Source organism: Physella acuta, unplaced genomic scaffold, assembly GCF_028476545.2.
Source record: "Physella acuta isolate Inbredline_101_S28 unplaced genomic scaffold, ASM2847654v3 ptg001113l, whole genome shotgun sequence".
Taxonomy (NCBI): Eukaryota; Metazoa; Mollusca; class Gastropoda; family Physidae; genus Physella; species Physella acuta.
This window is the reverse complement of record NW_026732630.1, coordinates 93,678-105,755: the sequence shown is the minus strand read 5'-3', so window position 1 is coordinate 105,755 and position 12,078 is coordinate 93,678. Positions and strand designations below refer to the sequence as shown.

The window sequence follows — 12,078 nt, the reverse complement described above, 5'->3', positions numbered from 1 at the left end:
AAAAATATTTCATAAAAGAAAGAAAAAATAACAAAACATATAAGATTCTGCCATGGAAATTAATGAAACAAAATTTGAAAGAATATAATAAAAAACTAAAAAAAAAAAATAGAATGGAAAAATGAAAATAAAAAGGATACGAATATTAAATTTTAAAACCAATTGTAAAAAGAACCTGAACAATTGAACAGTACTTACGGGGAGGGGGAGCCCTAGCATCATGGTAAATGTCCTCAAATATGATGGGCAATGAATTGTCATCCCCATCCAGCTCTGTACACTCCACAGGGATGGCGGGAAGGTTGGTGAAGTAGAGCGAGGCTTTAACCATGCTAGCCAGTGATGAATGTCCATGGAGTCTGGTAGAAAAACACAACGTTACAATTTAAACATTTAAAATACAACTTTTCCTGTTAACAATTAAATTTAATCAGCAGAAATACTAATATTTTTAAAAATTTTAAATTATTATTTATTATTTTGTAGGAGTTTTGAGTTAGCTGTTTAACTTTTGTACAAGGGTTGTTTGTCATGATTTTTAATGTAACCATACTGAGAGCTGGACTGCTGACCTGTTAGTCTCGAGTTTGAATCCGGGTTCAATAGACCGTCCCTGAGTCCACCCAACTCTGATGGGTACCTAACTCATGTTAGGGAAAGTAAAGGCGGCTGGGCATAGTGCTGACCACATTCTCTTCACATGCCAAGGTCACAGAAACAAGTGAACTCTACTTCACTTGTCCTATAGACCGTCAGGTTTGAAAGGGAACTTTACTTTTATAGTGAGGGTAAAGTAAACCAAGGATAATAAATTTCATAACTCAGTGACATTAAATTGTGTGTTTCTTTGATATTTAGAGCAGAAATCAGTCTCAAAAATGTGCAAGCAAATATGTACAAATAAGGAACACAATGGTAACACAGAGAAGTGTGTTTATTTAAAAGTCTGTCCTTGATCTGAAATCTCCTCTAGTGATATCTTCTAACATAAAGCATTCATAATGAAAGTTTTTAATGCAATCTGGGTCAATTGTTTAAAAATATATATAGCGTCCGGTTTAAAACATGCAAACTTTAAGCAGCAAAACACCCAGACAAAACACTTACCCTGGGTCATAACAAGACAAACAAGATGATTTATTGTGTTCATGGGTGAAAAAACCTTCAGCAAACCTACGGATCTGAAATAGAAAAAAAAAGACTTCACTTTAGTAGGGTTAATAATAATAAAAAATAATAATAATAATAATAACAACACTGTATGAAAACAACTTAAAAGCCATTTCAAGATTTATAACAATCATTGTCTATCTCAAGTAAGTGCTGTAATAAAGGACAGGTGTTAAAGATAAAAAGTAAAATTATTTTCAAATTATCTTTTGAGGTAAAGTAATCAACCTGCAATAACAGATCCATTTGCTGAATGTATTAGTTGAGAATGGACCATTTGTTTAATATATTGGTTTTGTTAAATGTAATGGTTGAGAATGGAAATATAACAGTATGATGGCTAGGGGAGAATGGAGAAAATGTACAAAACACAATATTCAACAGCACTTAGATATTAAAGCATACTAAAGGGGAATATTTAACCTCTCTCCCTAATCTGTTCAAGGCTCGCCCTAATGTGGTGATGTTAAGACCAATCAGAATTCAAGACTTTAATGATATAGTGTTAAGACTGACCCTAATCATATGGTGTTAAAACTGACCCTAATGTGATGGTGTTAAGACTGACCCTAATGTGATGGTGTTAAAACTGACCCTAATGTGATGGTGTTAAAACTGACCCTAATGTGATGGTGTTAAGACTGACCCTAATGTGATGGTGTTAAAACTGACCCTAATGTGATGGTGTTAAAACTGACCCTAATGTGATGGTGTTAAGACTGACCCTAATGTGATGGTGTTAAAACTGACCCTAATGTGATGGTGTTAAGACTGACCCTAATGTGATGGTGTTAAAACTGACCCTAATGTGATGGTGTTAAGACTGACCCTAATGTGATGGTGTTAAAACTGACCCTAATGTGATGGTGTTAAGACTGACCCTAATGTGATGGTGTTAAGACTGACCCTAATGTGATGGTGTTAAAACTGACCCTAATGAGATGATGTTAAGACTGACCCTAATGAGGTGATGTTAAGACTGACCCTAATGAGATGATGTTAAGACTGACCCTAATGAGATGATGTTAAGACTGACCCTAATGAGGTGATGTTAAGACTGACCCTAATGAGGTGACGTTAAAACTGACCCTAATGAGGTGATGTTAAAACTGACCCTAATGTGATGGTGTTAAGACTGACCCTAATGTGATGGTGTTAAAACTGACCCTAATGTGATGGTGTTAAAACTGACCCTAATGTGATGGTGTTAAGACTGACCCTAATGTGATGGTGTTAAAACTGACCCTAATGAGATGGTGTTAAAACTGACCCTAATGAGATGATGTTAAGACTGACCCTAATGAGATGATGTTAAAACTTTTCCTAATGAGATTATGTTAAAACTGACTCTAATCAGATGATGTTAAAACTGACCCTAACGAGATGATGTTAAGACTGACCCTAATGAGATGATGTTAAGACTTACCCTAATGAGATGATGTTAAGACTGACCCTAATGGGATGTTAAAACTTTCCCTAATGAGATGATGTTAAGACTGACCCTAACAAGATTATGTTAAGACGTACCCTAATGAGATGATGTTAAGACTTACCCTAATGAGATGATGTTAAGACTGACCCTAATGGGATGTTAAAACTTTCCCTAATAAGATTATGTTAAGACTGACCCTAATGAGATTATGTTAAGACTGACCCTAATGAGATGATGTTCTCTAGCTAAGTGATGATGAATCTGCGGCTGCTTCAAGACAATCTCCAGGAACTGTGCCCAGAGGATGACGTTCTCAGCACACAGCTGGGTGATGTCTGTGATGGCGGTCTGTATCAGGTCATCTTCTTCCAGAACTCCCTGAGGAATGTAACAATACAATAGTTGTAGAACAAGCATCTTCCAGAACTCCCTGAGGAATGTAACAATACAATAGTTGTAGAACAAGCATCTTCTAGAACTCCTGACAAATGCAACAATACAATAGTTGTAGAACAAGCATCTTCTAGAACTCCTGACAAATGCAACAATACAATAGTTGTAGAACAAGCATCTTCTAGAACTCCTGACAAATGCAACAATACAATAGTTGTAGAACAAGCATCTTCTAGAACTCCTGACAAATGTAACAATACAATAGTTGTAGAACAAGCATCTTCTAGAACTCCTGACAAATGCAACAATACAATAGTTGTAGAACAAGCATCTTCCAGAACTCCCTGAGGAATGTAACAATACAATAGTTGTAGAACAAGCATCTTCTAGAACTCCTGACAAATGCAACAATACAATAGTTGTAGAACAAGCATCTTCTAGAACTCCCTGAGGAATGTAACAATACAATAGTTGTAGAACAAGCATCTTCTAGAACTCCTGACAAATGCAACAATACAATAGTTGTAGAACAAGCATCTTCTAGAACTCCCTGAGGAATGTAACAATACAATACATTGTAGAACAAGCATTTTCTAGAACTCCCTGACAAATGCAACAATACAATACATTGTAGAACAAGCATTTTCTAGAACTCCCTGACAAATGCAACAATACAATAGTTGTAGAACAAGCATCTTCTAGAACTCCTGACAAATGCAACAATACAATAGTTGTAGAACAAGCATCTTCTAGAACTCCTGACAAATGTAACAATACAATAGTTGTAGAACAAGCATCTTCTAGAACTCCTGACAAATGCAACAATACAATAGTTGTAGAACAAGCATCTTCCAGAACTCCCTGAGGAATGTAACAATACAATAGTTGTAGAACAAGCATCTTCTAGAACTCCTGACAAATGCAACAATACAATAGTTGTAGAACAAGCATCTTCTAGAACTCCCTGAGGAATGTAACAATACAATAGTTGTAGAACAAGCATCTTCTAGAACTCCTGACAAATGCAACAATACAATAGTTGTAGAACAAGCATCTTCTAGAACTCCCTGACAAATGCAACAATACAATACATTGTAGAACAAGCATTTTCTAGAACTCCCTGACAAATGCAACAATACAATACATTGTAGAACAAGCATTTTCTAGAACTCCCTGACAAATGCAACAATACAATAGTTGTATAACAAGCATCTTCTAGAACTCCCTGACAAATGCAACAATACAATAGTTGTATAACAAGCATCTTCTAGAACTCCCTGACAAATGCAACAATACAATACATTGTAGAACAAGCATTTTCTAGAACTCCCTGACAAATGCAACAATGCAATACATTGTAGAACAAGCATTTTCTAGAACTCCCTGACAAATGCAACAATACAATACATTGTAGAACAAGCATTTTCTAGAACTCCCTGACAAATGCAACAATACAATACATTGTAGAACAAGCATTTTCTAGAACTCCCTGACAAATGCAACAATACAATACATTGTAGAACAAGCATCTTCTAGAACTCCCTGACAAATGCAACAATACAATACATTGTAGAACAAGCATCTTCTAGAACTCCCTGAGGAATGCAACAATACAATAGTTGTATAACACTAGAACTCCCTGACAGATGCAACAATACAATAGTTGTATAACACTATAACTCCCTGATGAATGCAACAATACAATAGTTGTATAACAAATGCAACAATACAATAGTTGTATAACACTAGAACTCCCTGACAAATGCAACAATACAATAGTTGTATAACAAGCGCCTTCTAGAACTCCCTGACAAATGCAACAATACAATAGTTGTATAACACTAGAACTCCCTGACAGATGCAACAATACAATAGTTGTATAACACTAGAACTCCCTGACAGATGCAACAATACAATAGTTGTATAACACTAGAACTCCCTGACAAATGCAACAATACAATAGTTGTATAACAAGCGCCTTCTAGAACTCCCTGACAAATGCAACAATACAATAGTCGTGCAACAAGCATCTTGTGTAAGGGAAAAATAAATGAATTTTATAATAGACTAGGCATGCTGCCCAGCTTCGCTTAGGCTTTCGAAAACATTGAGAATTTGAATGCTTAATTAATTCGCCCGAAGGTCGGTCTACGACCTCAAGAGTTATGAAGAGGTTCCTCCGTGGACATTTTTTTTCGATTTATAGCTCATATAAGGTACCGGTCAGTCGAGGTCAGTTTTGACCCCCACATCGTAGACTTTTCGGCCAACCGGCCCCCGTGTTCTGTCGCACCAAGGCAAGATCATGCCAAATTTGAAGCGCCTGCGGCGCCGGGAAGTGCCCTATCGGACACCCGACAATCTAGATCTAGATTCCTAAAAGAATTTTTTTTTTTTTAAGTTTAGCCCGAGCATAATAAAAAAGAATACATTAACCAAGTTGACTTGCTGTGTCTCGAACCCGCACCACCTGCGTGGTTTAATGTACACTAACATCTCCGCTATTTAGGCACCTTATAAAATACGCTGAATGAAACACGTATTTTAAAATCTTAACTTACGCGAATATGCCTATTCTTTCAAATTAATTTTTTATCCCAAATTAGCCAGTTCCAAACAAAGATTTTGTATAAAATAAATAAGTCTTGAAATAGTTTAGTCCTAATATAGAAATTTATTTTTGGAATTGATTTTAGAGAAGTTAGAGTCTAAATCTAGATCTTAGCGTCTACGTCTAGATCTAGTTATTGCGTAGATTTAGATTTGCTGATTTAGTCTAGATCTAGAATCTCTAGATCTAGAATCCAAATACATAAAATACATTTTATGAGTTTAGGCCGGAAAAATTGTATTGTATACATTTCATAGTGTACGTAGATCTAAATCAAATTTGAATGAAATAGTTCATTTCTTTTCATTCTAAACACGGCAGATGACGTCATTAGTTAATGTATAAGCAATAGTGACGTCACAGTTTTATGCGTTCTTTTTCACATATATTAATGCTTTTCCGGTTGCATAAATAATACTGTTTCTCTACATTCGGATACGCCTTTAATTTTTATTTTTCTTCTTAACTAAAATTGTGGTTATACATTTAAAACATCTAACATATTATTTTCAACAAAAGTCCGTAAAAAGTTCTTCATATATCGCTGCCGATTCTGACGTGATGTCCGGCGAAAATATTTTGCGGACAGACAGAGAGAGAGAGAGAGAGATGTGCGAACGTGGGGATTTATATATTAGGATAGAAAAAAATAATTGAGCTAACAACAAACGTATAGTATTTATTCATGCTGTTCATTCATTGAATGAGGCAGACAGACGTCAACTGACCTGAACTTTCATCACAGCCTCTCCCAACCTTGTGTGACAATCTTTTTTTGCTGGAGATAAACAGAAATGTTTTATTGCACATGGTTTTTGAATAAACCAATACACATTTTTAAAATGACATTTTATTTTTTTATTTGTAACCAATAACCTTAAACAAATTCAGTTAAAAACTTCATTAGTAGTCTTAAAATAGTCTTTTAAAAAAAAACAGGACAGTAAAGATTGTAGCTGGAACTGCTTGGGTTTGAACCGTAAGAAAATATAAAACCTTTGAAGCCTGATGATAAGAGTTTATCTGTTTACAATCATTGGAAGAGATTACATACTTAGTGCCATCTACACTTTACGTTCTCTAACAAAATGAATACAAGCATCTATCAGACCTGAGTGGGACTCAAGGACATGTCACTGACTCAAACCTGGGGGTCAAACTAGAGCCTCTTGTGTTAGCAATGGTAATCTCTACCACTCCACCATTTCTTGTATTATGAAGGTAATCCAAAAGTAAGACAAGAACAGCTTTTCCACAGAATTCTAGTCAACACAAGTTCAAACATTACACTGTGTTATAAAGAGCTCAAGTTAACAGTAAAAGAATGACTAACAAAATTTACCTAATTGGAAACTGTTTCCAGGTATCTTGGAGGCAAAGAGCTGTAAAGATTCCTGCAAGCTCTCGTGGGCAGAGAGGAGAATTTTGCATATTGTCTTGTGCATGAGGTGTGCTTGTTGCAAGCGAAAACTACTACTATTTACATTACTAGGGGGCTGAAATAGAAAATGGGTCAAATATTTACATTACTAGGGGGTTGAAATAGAAAATGGGTCAAATATTTACATTACTAGGGGGCTGAAATAGAAAATGGGTCAAATATTTACATTACTAGGGGGCTGAAATAGAAAATAATAAAATATTTACATTACTAGGGGGCTGAAATAGAAAATAATAAAATGTTTACATTACTAGGGGGCTGAAATAGAAAATGGGTAAAATGTTTACATTACTAGGGGGCTGAAATCAAAAATGGGTAAAATGTTTACATTACTAGGGGGCTGAAATCGAAAATGGGTAAAATATATACATGACTAGGGGGCTGATGTAGAAAATAGTTATAATTACATTACTAGGGAGTGGAAAATTGGTAAAATATTTCCTGAAGACATAGCACAGTTTCAATTCTAAATGGCAAAATTTCTACATCTCAGCAATAAAACAGTTGAAACAAAACCCATATAAAAACAACAACAAGGAACTTACTGTTGTTGTAAGTTTCTGACCAAAATAAACAGCTTCTAATGTTGACTGATCTGGTACTTTAGACCCTTTCTGTGACTTTGGCATACTGCACAAATACATTAAAAACAGCCAGTTACAATTATGCTACGAAGACTGAACAAAATCATAAGTTATGATTAAAAACAAAACAAATATGATAGTTAAGAGAGAAAAATGCTGTTTTATGAATAGGGAATGAGTTGTATTAACAATACTTAAATTCCTAGACAAAAATGAACCATTTATATTGGATTAATGCAGACTATACATATATTTGTATATATAGATAGATTAGAGAAAAGTATAAGAGACTAACATAAGGTAGGGCTGATGTGTAGCTATGGTAGATTATAAAAAACGAGCCGACCCGCAGCGTATCATAAGCCGCTATTTAGTTGTTTTATTTTCTACTTTTCAGTAATTCATAATTTGTAAATTCGACAGTACCAATGCTGCCACTGAAAATATTTGCTTTAAAACACTAACCCCCCCCCCCCCACTTTCCCCTAACCCCGACCCTACACCCCCCCCCCCCCCCGTGAAAGCAGCCTCCTCTTAGTTATTTCTTAGTTACCTCCTGTAAGTTTAAAATCGAACTAAATTATCTGCCCCTAATAGAAACCCGGCTGTACGGCTCTTCGATTTGTAAACATTTAGCTTTGTAAAAATTTAGAGTGAACACCGCTCACCAGACAATGTTGGGGTGGGGTGGGGGGGTGGTAGTGATAGTGATAGAGAGAAAGAGAGGGGACTGCAAGGAGGCGCTTGCAGCTTGTTTTCTAACTGATCCCAGAAGAGAATTATATATATAGATATGTGAGGTAGATTATAAGAGACAAGTGAGGTAAGGCTGATGTATAGCTATGGTATATTATAAGAGACTTATGTGAGGTATATGATAAGAGACTTACGTGAGGTAAGGCTGATGTATAGCTATGATGGTACCATGTATAACAACTTCAACAGCGGAGAGGTGGAAGTAGTCAAAGAGCACAGGGAGTGAGTGGTGGAGCCCTTTGGTGGGGGACAGGTGAAGCAGCAGACTTCTGGTACTGGCCAGTTCCATCTTGGCATCAGACTCTGACCTGTCAACCACACAGATACAAGACTTGCACCACACGTCTTACACCACACGTCTTACACCACACGTCTTACATCACACGTCTTACATCACATGTCTTACACCACACGTCTTACACCACACGTCTTACACCACACATTTTACCCCACGAGTCTTACCCCACGAGTCTTACCCCACGAGTCTTACCCCACGAGTCTTACACCACGAGACTTACACCACGAGACTTACACCACACGTCTTACACAACAAGTCTTACACCACAAGTCTTAAACCACAAGTCTTACACCACAAGTCTCTGTCAACACAAGACTTACACCACAAGTCTTACACCACAAGTCTTTACAAGACATGGAAACTGTTAAGGTCTTAGTTCTATCTGTGATTTGAGTAAGTTTACTATAATGTTAAAGCTGTAAGGTGGATGGAACAAGTCTTTACAAGACATGGAAACTGTTAAGGTCATAGGATTTAAGTAAGTTTACTATAATGTTAAAGCTGTAAGGTGGATGGAACAAGTCTTTACAAGACATGGAAACTGTTGAGGTCTTAGTTCTAGCTGTATTTAAGTAAGTTTTCTATAAGGTTAAAGCTGTAAGGTGGATGGTGCTGTGTTCATGTTTTGATGACCAGTGGGATTGTGTCACTAACATAGCTCATCTACCCTAGCTTCTTTCAGTCAAGTGCAGTGGTTTGATCAAACCCCAGGGGTTTGGTCAGTCCGAGGGGTCTGCAGAGGCCAAGACACACACCCAACTAATATGTATGATTCACTACATGATTTTGTCAGTGCTGATGATAGAACTATTAAGACGAGTTCTGTGAATGGGCATATGAAACTGGTGGGGTTGAGTTTCTCCAAAAGGGTTGAGAACCACTGGACTTGTGTGTAAAGGCCAGATGTATTTATGTTTAAAGGAACTTAATCAAATATCCTGGCAGGACCTTTTGTTCAGTGGTAAGTTAGCCCATGTATGGACCACACATCAACAGAATGTACTTTGATAGATTAGACTCAATGTTCAGGTACTGAGCCCAATATATAGATACAATGCTTATGACAGTGTTTCTTTCAGACATTTTATTCCAGGAGGAGAGGGGGGTGGGGGGGTGACACTGGTTTGGTTTGTTATAGTATATATTTTCTATATAAACTGTATTTTTTCTATTTTGTTCTGGGATAGGGATGGGAAGAGCTGGCACAGTGACACCCCCCCCCCTGCAGATATGCCTGAAAGAAACTGTTGTACTGAGTGTATGAATAATGTCCCCTCTCCTCTAGCAAAAAACAACAAAACAAATAAGACAACAAGATCAAACTGTTCAATCAATGCACAACAGCTGACACATAACTAGAAAACAATTTGTTTAATCTTTGTCCTATTGTTTATTTATGTTTTAAAGACTACTCATATGGTCAAACTATCCTACCATACAACATTTCTGGTTTGTTAGATGCAATGACAAGATATACACAATTTTTTAATATCTTTTTAAAGTAGTTAATTATCAGGTGTATTGCAAAACTTGGCATTGCAAATTTAATAGTTTTTTTTTCCAGCTATAGTGGATTCATAAACTAATCGCTTCTTTAATTGCAGCAACTTTATTTCTTTAACTACACTGGTATGAAAATGTGTTGGGTATAGCGCCAGTTGTGAATTATTCATCATCAAGGTGAGCGAATCAATATCAAGTGATGTAGGCAGGGAATGTAAGAGCCTCATCAATAAACTTTGGTTACTTCTAAGCACTACTTCTTTGCACTGTTTCTTCTAAGCTATGTATTCACATCTACTACATTTCTAAGCACAATATTCACTAACCTCCCCATTAACAATTTCTTTTAGGCTATGTATTCAGATCTACCTCAACATTGAAGCACTATATTCACTCATCTCCTCATACAGTTTTCTCTAGGCTATGTATTCAAATCTACTTCCACACTGAAGAACTATATTCACCCATCTCCTCATATATTATTTTTTTTAGGCTATGTATTCAAATATAACTCCACATTGAAGCACTTTAAAAATAAAACAACCCCCCCCATCTGACTGCAACCCACTGTATTTTCTACACTTAGTTTGGAGCCCTTGCAAGAACCCTGTCTTCAACTAATATTTATAGCTCCATGTGTAGCCAGCATCACATTTTAAGCTGGTCAGAATCCTATTAAAATCTTTTCTCTTTTTAATCAAAATGTTTCTTGAATGCAGTAAAATAAAATCAATTTCAATTCCAAGTGTTAGGCATTGCATGCAGGCATGAATAATGTTAATTTCTTTCCCTACATTATGAAAAATTATCAGGAATAAAAAAAAAGGTTGTAGCAGAACTGCTACATGGTGTACTGTACAATGCCCTACAAGCAAGCGCCAGCACTGATATAATTATAAGCCCTGCTGTCTAATGAAAAATACCTCATAGCCAAACCCAGATACTGTTTAAGCGTTACAATACATTACAGCTAAACCCTGATACTAATATAAGTGCTTTAATACCCCACAGCCAAACCTTGATACTGATATAAGTACTATAATACTCCAAAGCCAAACCCTGATACTGATATAAGTACTATAATACCCCACAGTAGTGGGTTCAATCGAACCCCAGGGTTCAGGGAATCAGTCACATTGGTTCACCAGAGGTCAAGACAAACAACCGACACTTATGATTCACCATTGGATTTTGTCGGTGCAGTTGATAGAACTATTAAGAAAAGTTTAGGTGAATGTGCATGTGAAACCAGTGCCCTAACAGCCAACTCTACTACTTACGCCTCATCTTCGTCATTACACCACAGTTGAATCTCCAGTCTCAGGTCCAAGTTCTCTAAATTTTTTTCTAACTGGAAAATCAAAAATATTTTATTTTTATAAATAATTTTTATAAAATCCTTGAATATATTTTTTTTTCCTTATTGGAATCACATATTGCCTTAATAAATCTCTCAACGTACCCATTTTTCTCTAAACGGAATTGAACATTTTTTCTTATATAAATTAACTTATACATCAATATATTATTTTTATCCCTTGAAATGAAATTGGAAAAGTTTTTGTCCAAACTAATCTATAACCATACATTTTTATCTAACAGGAAAAAACATCTCATTCTTAAATTCTTCCACACCCATAAAAAAAACGTTTTAAAAACAATTAGCACATGTTGACTCACATAAGTAAATATTGCATAACATGATAAGCTTGTTACAGATCAATTACTGGCAAGAAATACAGTGATTAAACAAATTCAACCTTCAGAAAACAACAACTGGTCTATGCATAAGTTATCATAAAAAGCCATATAACAACAAATACAATCCATAGAAAACTAGGGGGTACATCTGTAGATTCATTGAATGATAACACTACAGGATGCTTAAGT

The 12,078-nt window shown here is 35.9% G+C and overlaps 1 protein-coding gene across 3 annotated transcripts in view; it reads right to left on the bottom strand.

Annotated features, from left to right (window-relative positions):
- The window catches only part of LOC131955896 (protein FAM135A), a 68,140-nt gene that overhangs the window by 17,246 nt on the left and 38,816 nt on the right, over positions 1–12,078 (bottom strand). For all 3 annotated transcript variants that reach the window (XM_059320204.1, XM_059320202.1, XM_059320203.1), the window contains exons 6-13: positions 11,469–11,539; positions 8,522–8,695; positions 7,593–7,677; positions 6,949–7,102; positions 6,335–6,384; positions 2,825–2,980; positions 1,108–1,181; positions 199–359 (exon numbers count right to left, since the gene is read on the bottom strand). In XM_059320204.1, the coding sequence (XP_059176187.1) occupies positions 199–359; positions 1,108–1,181; positions 2,825–2,980; positions 6,335–6,384; positions 6,949–7,102; positions 7,593–7,677; positions 8,522–8,695; positions 11,469–11,539 (925 nt within the window). The remainder of the gene's footprint in view (positions 1–198; positions 360–1,107; positions 1,182–2,824; positions 2,981–6,334; positions 6,385–6,948; positions 7,103–7,592; positions 7,678–8,521; positions 8,696–11,468; positions 11,540–12,078) is intronic.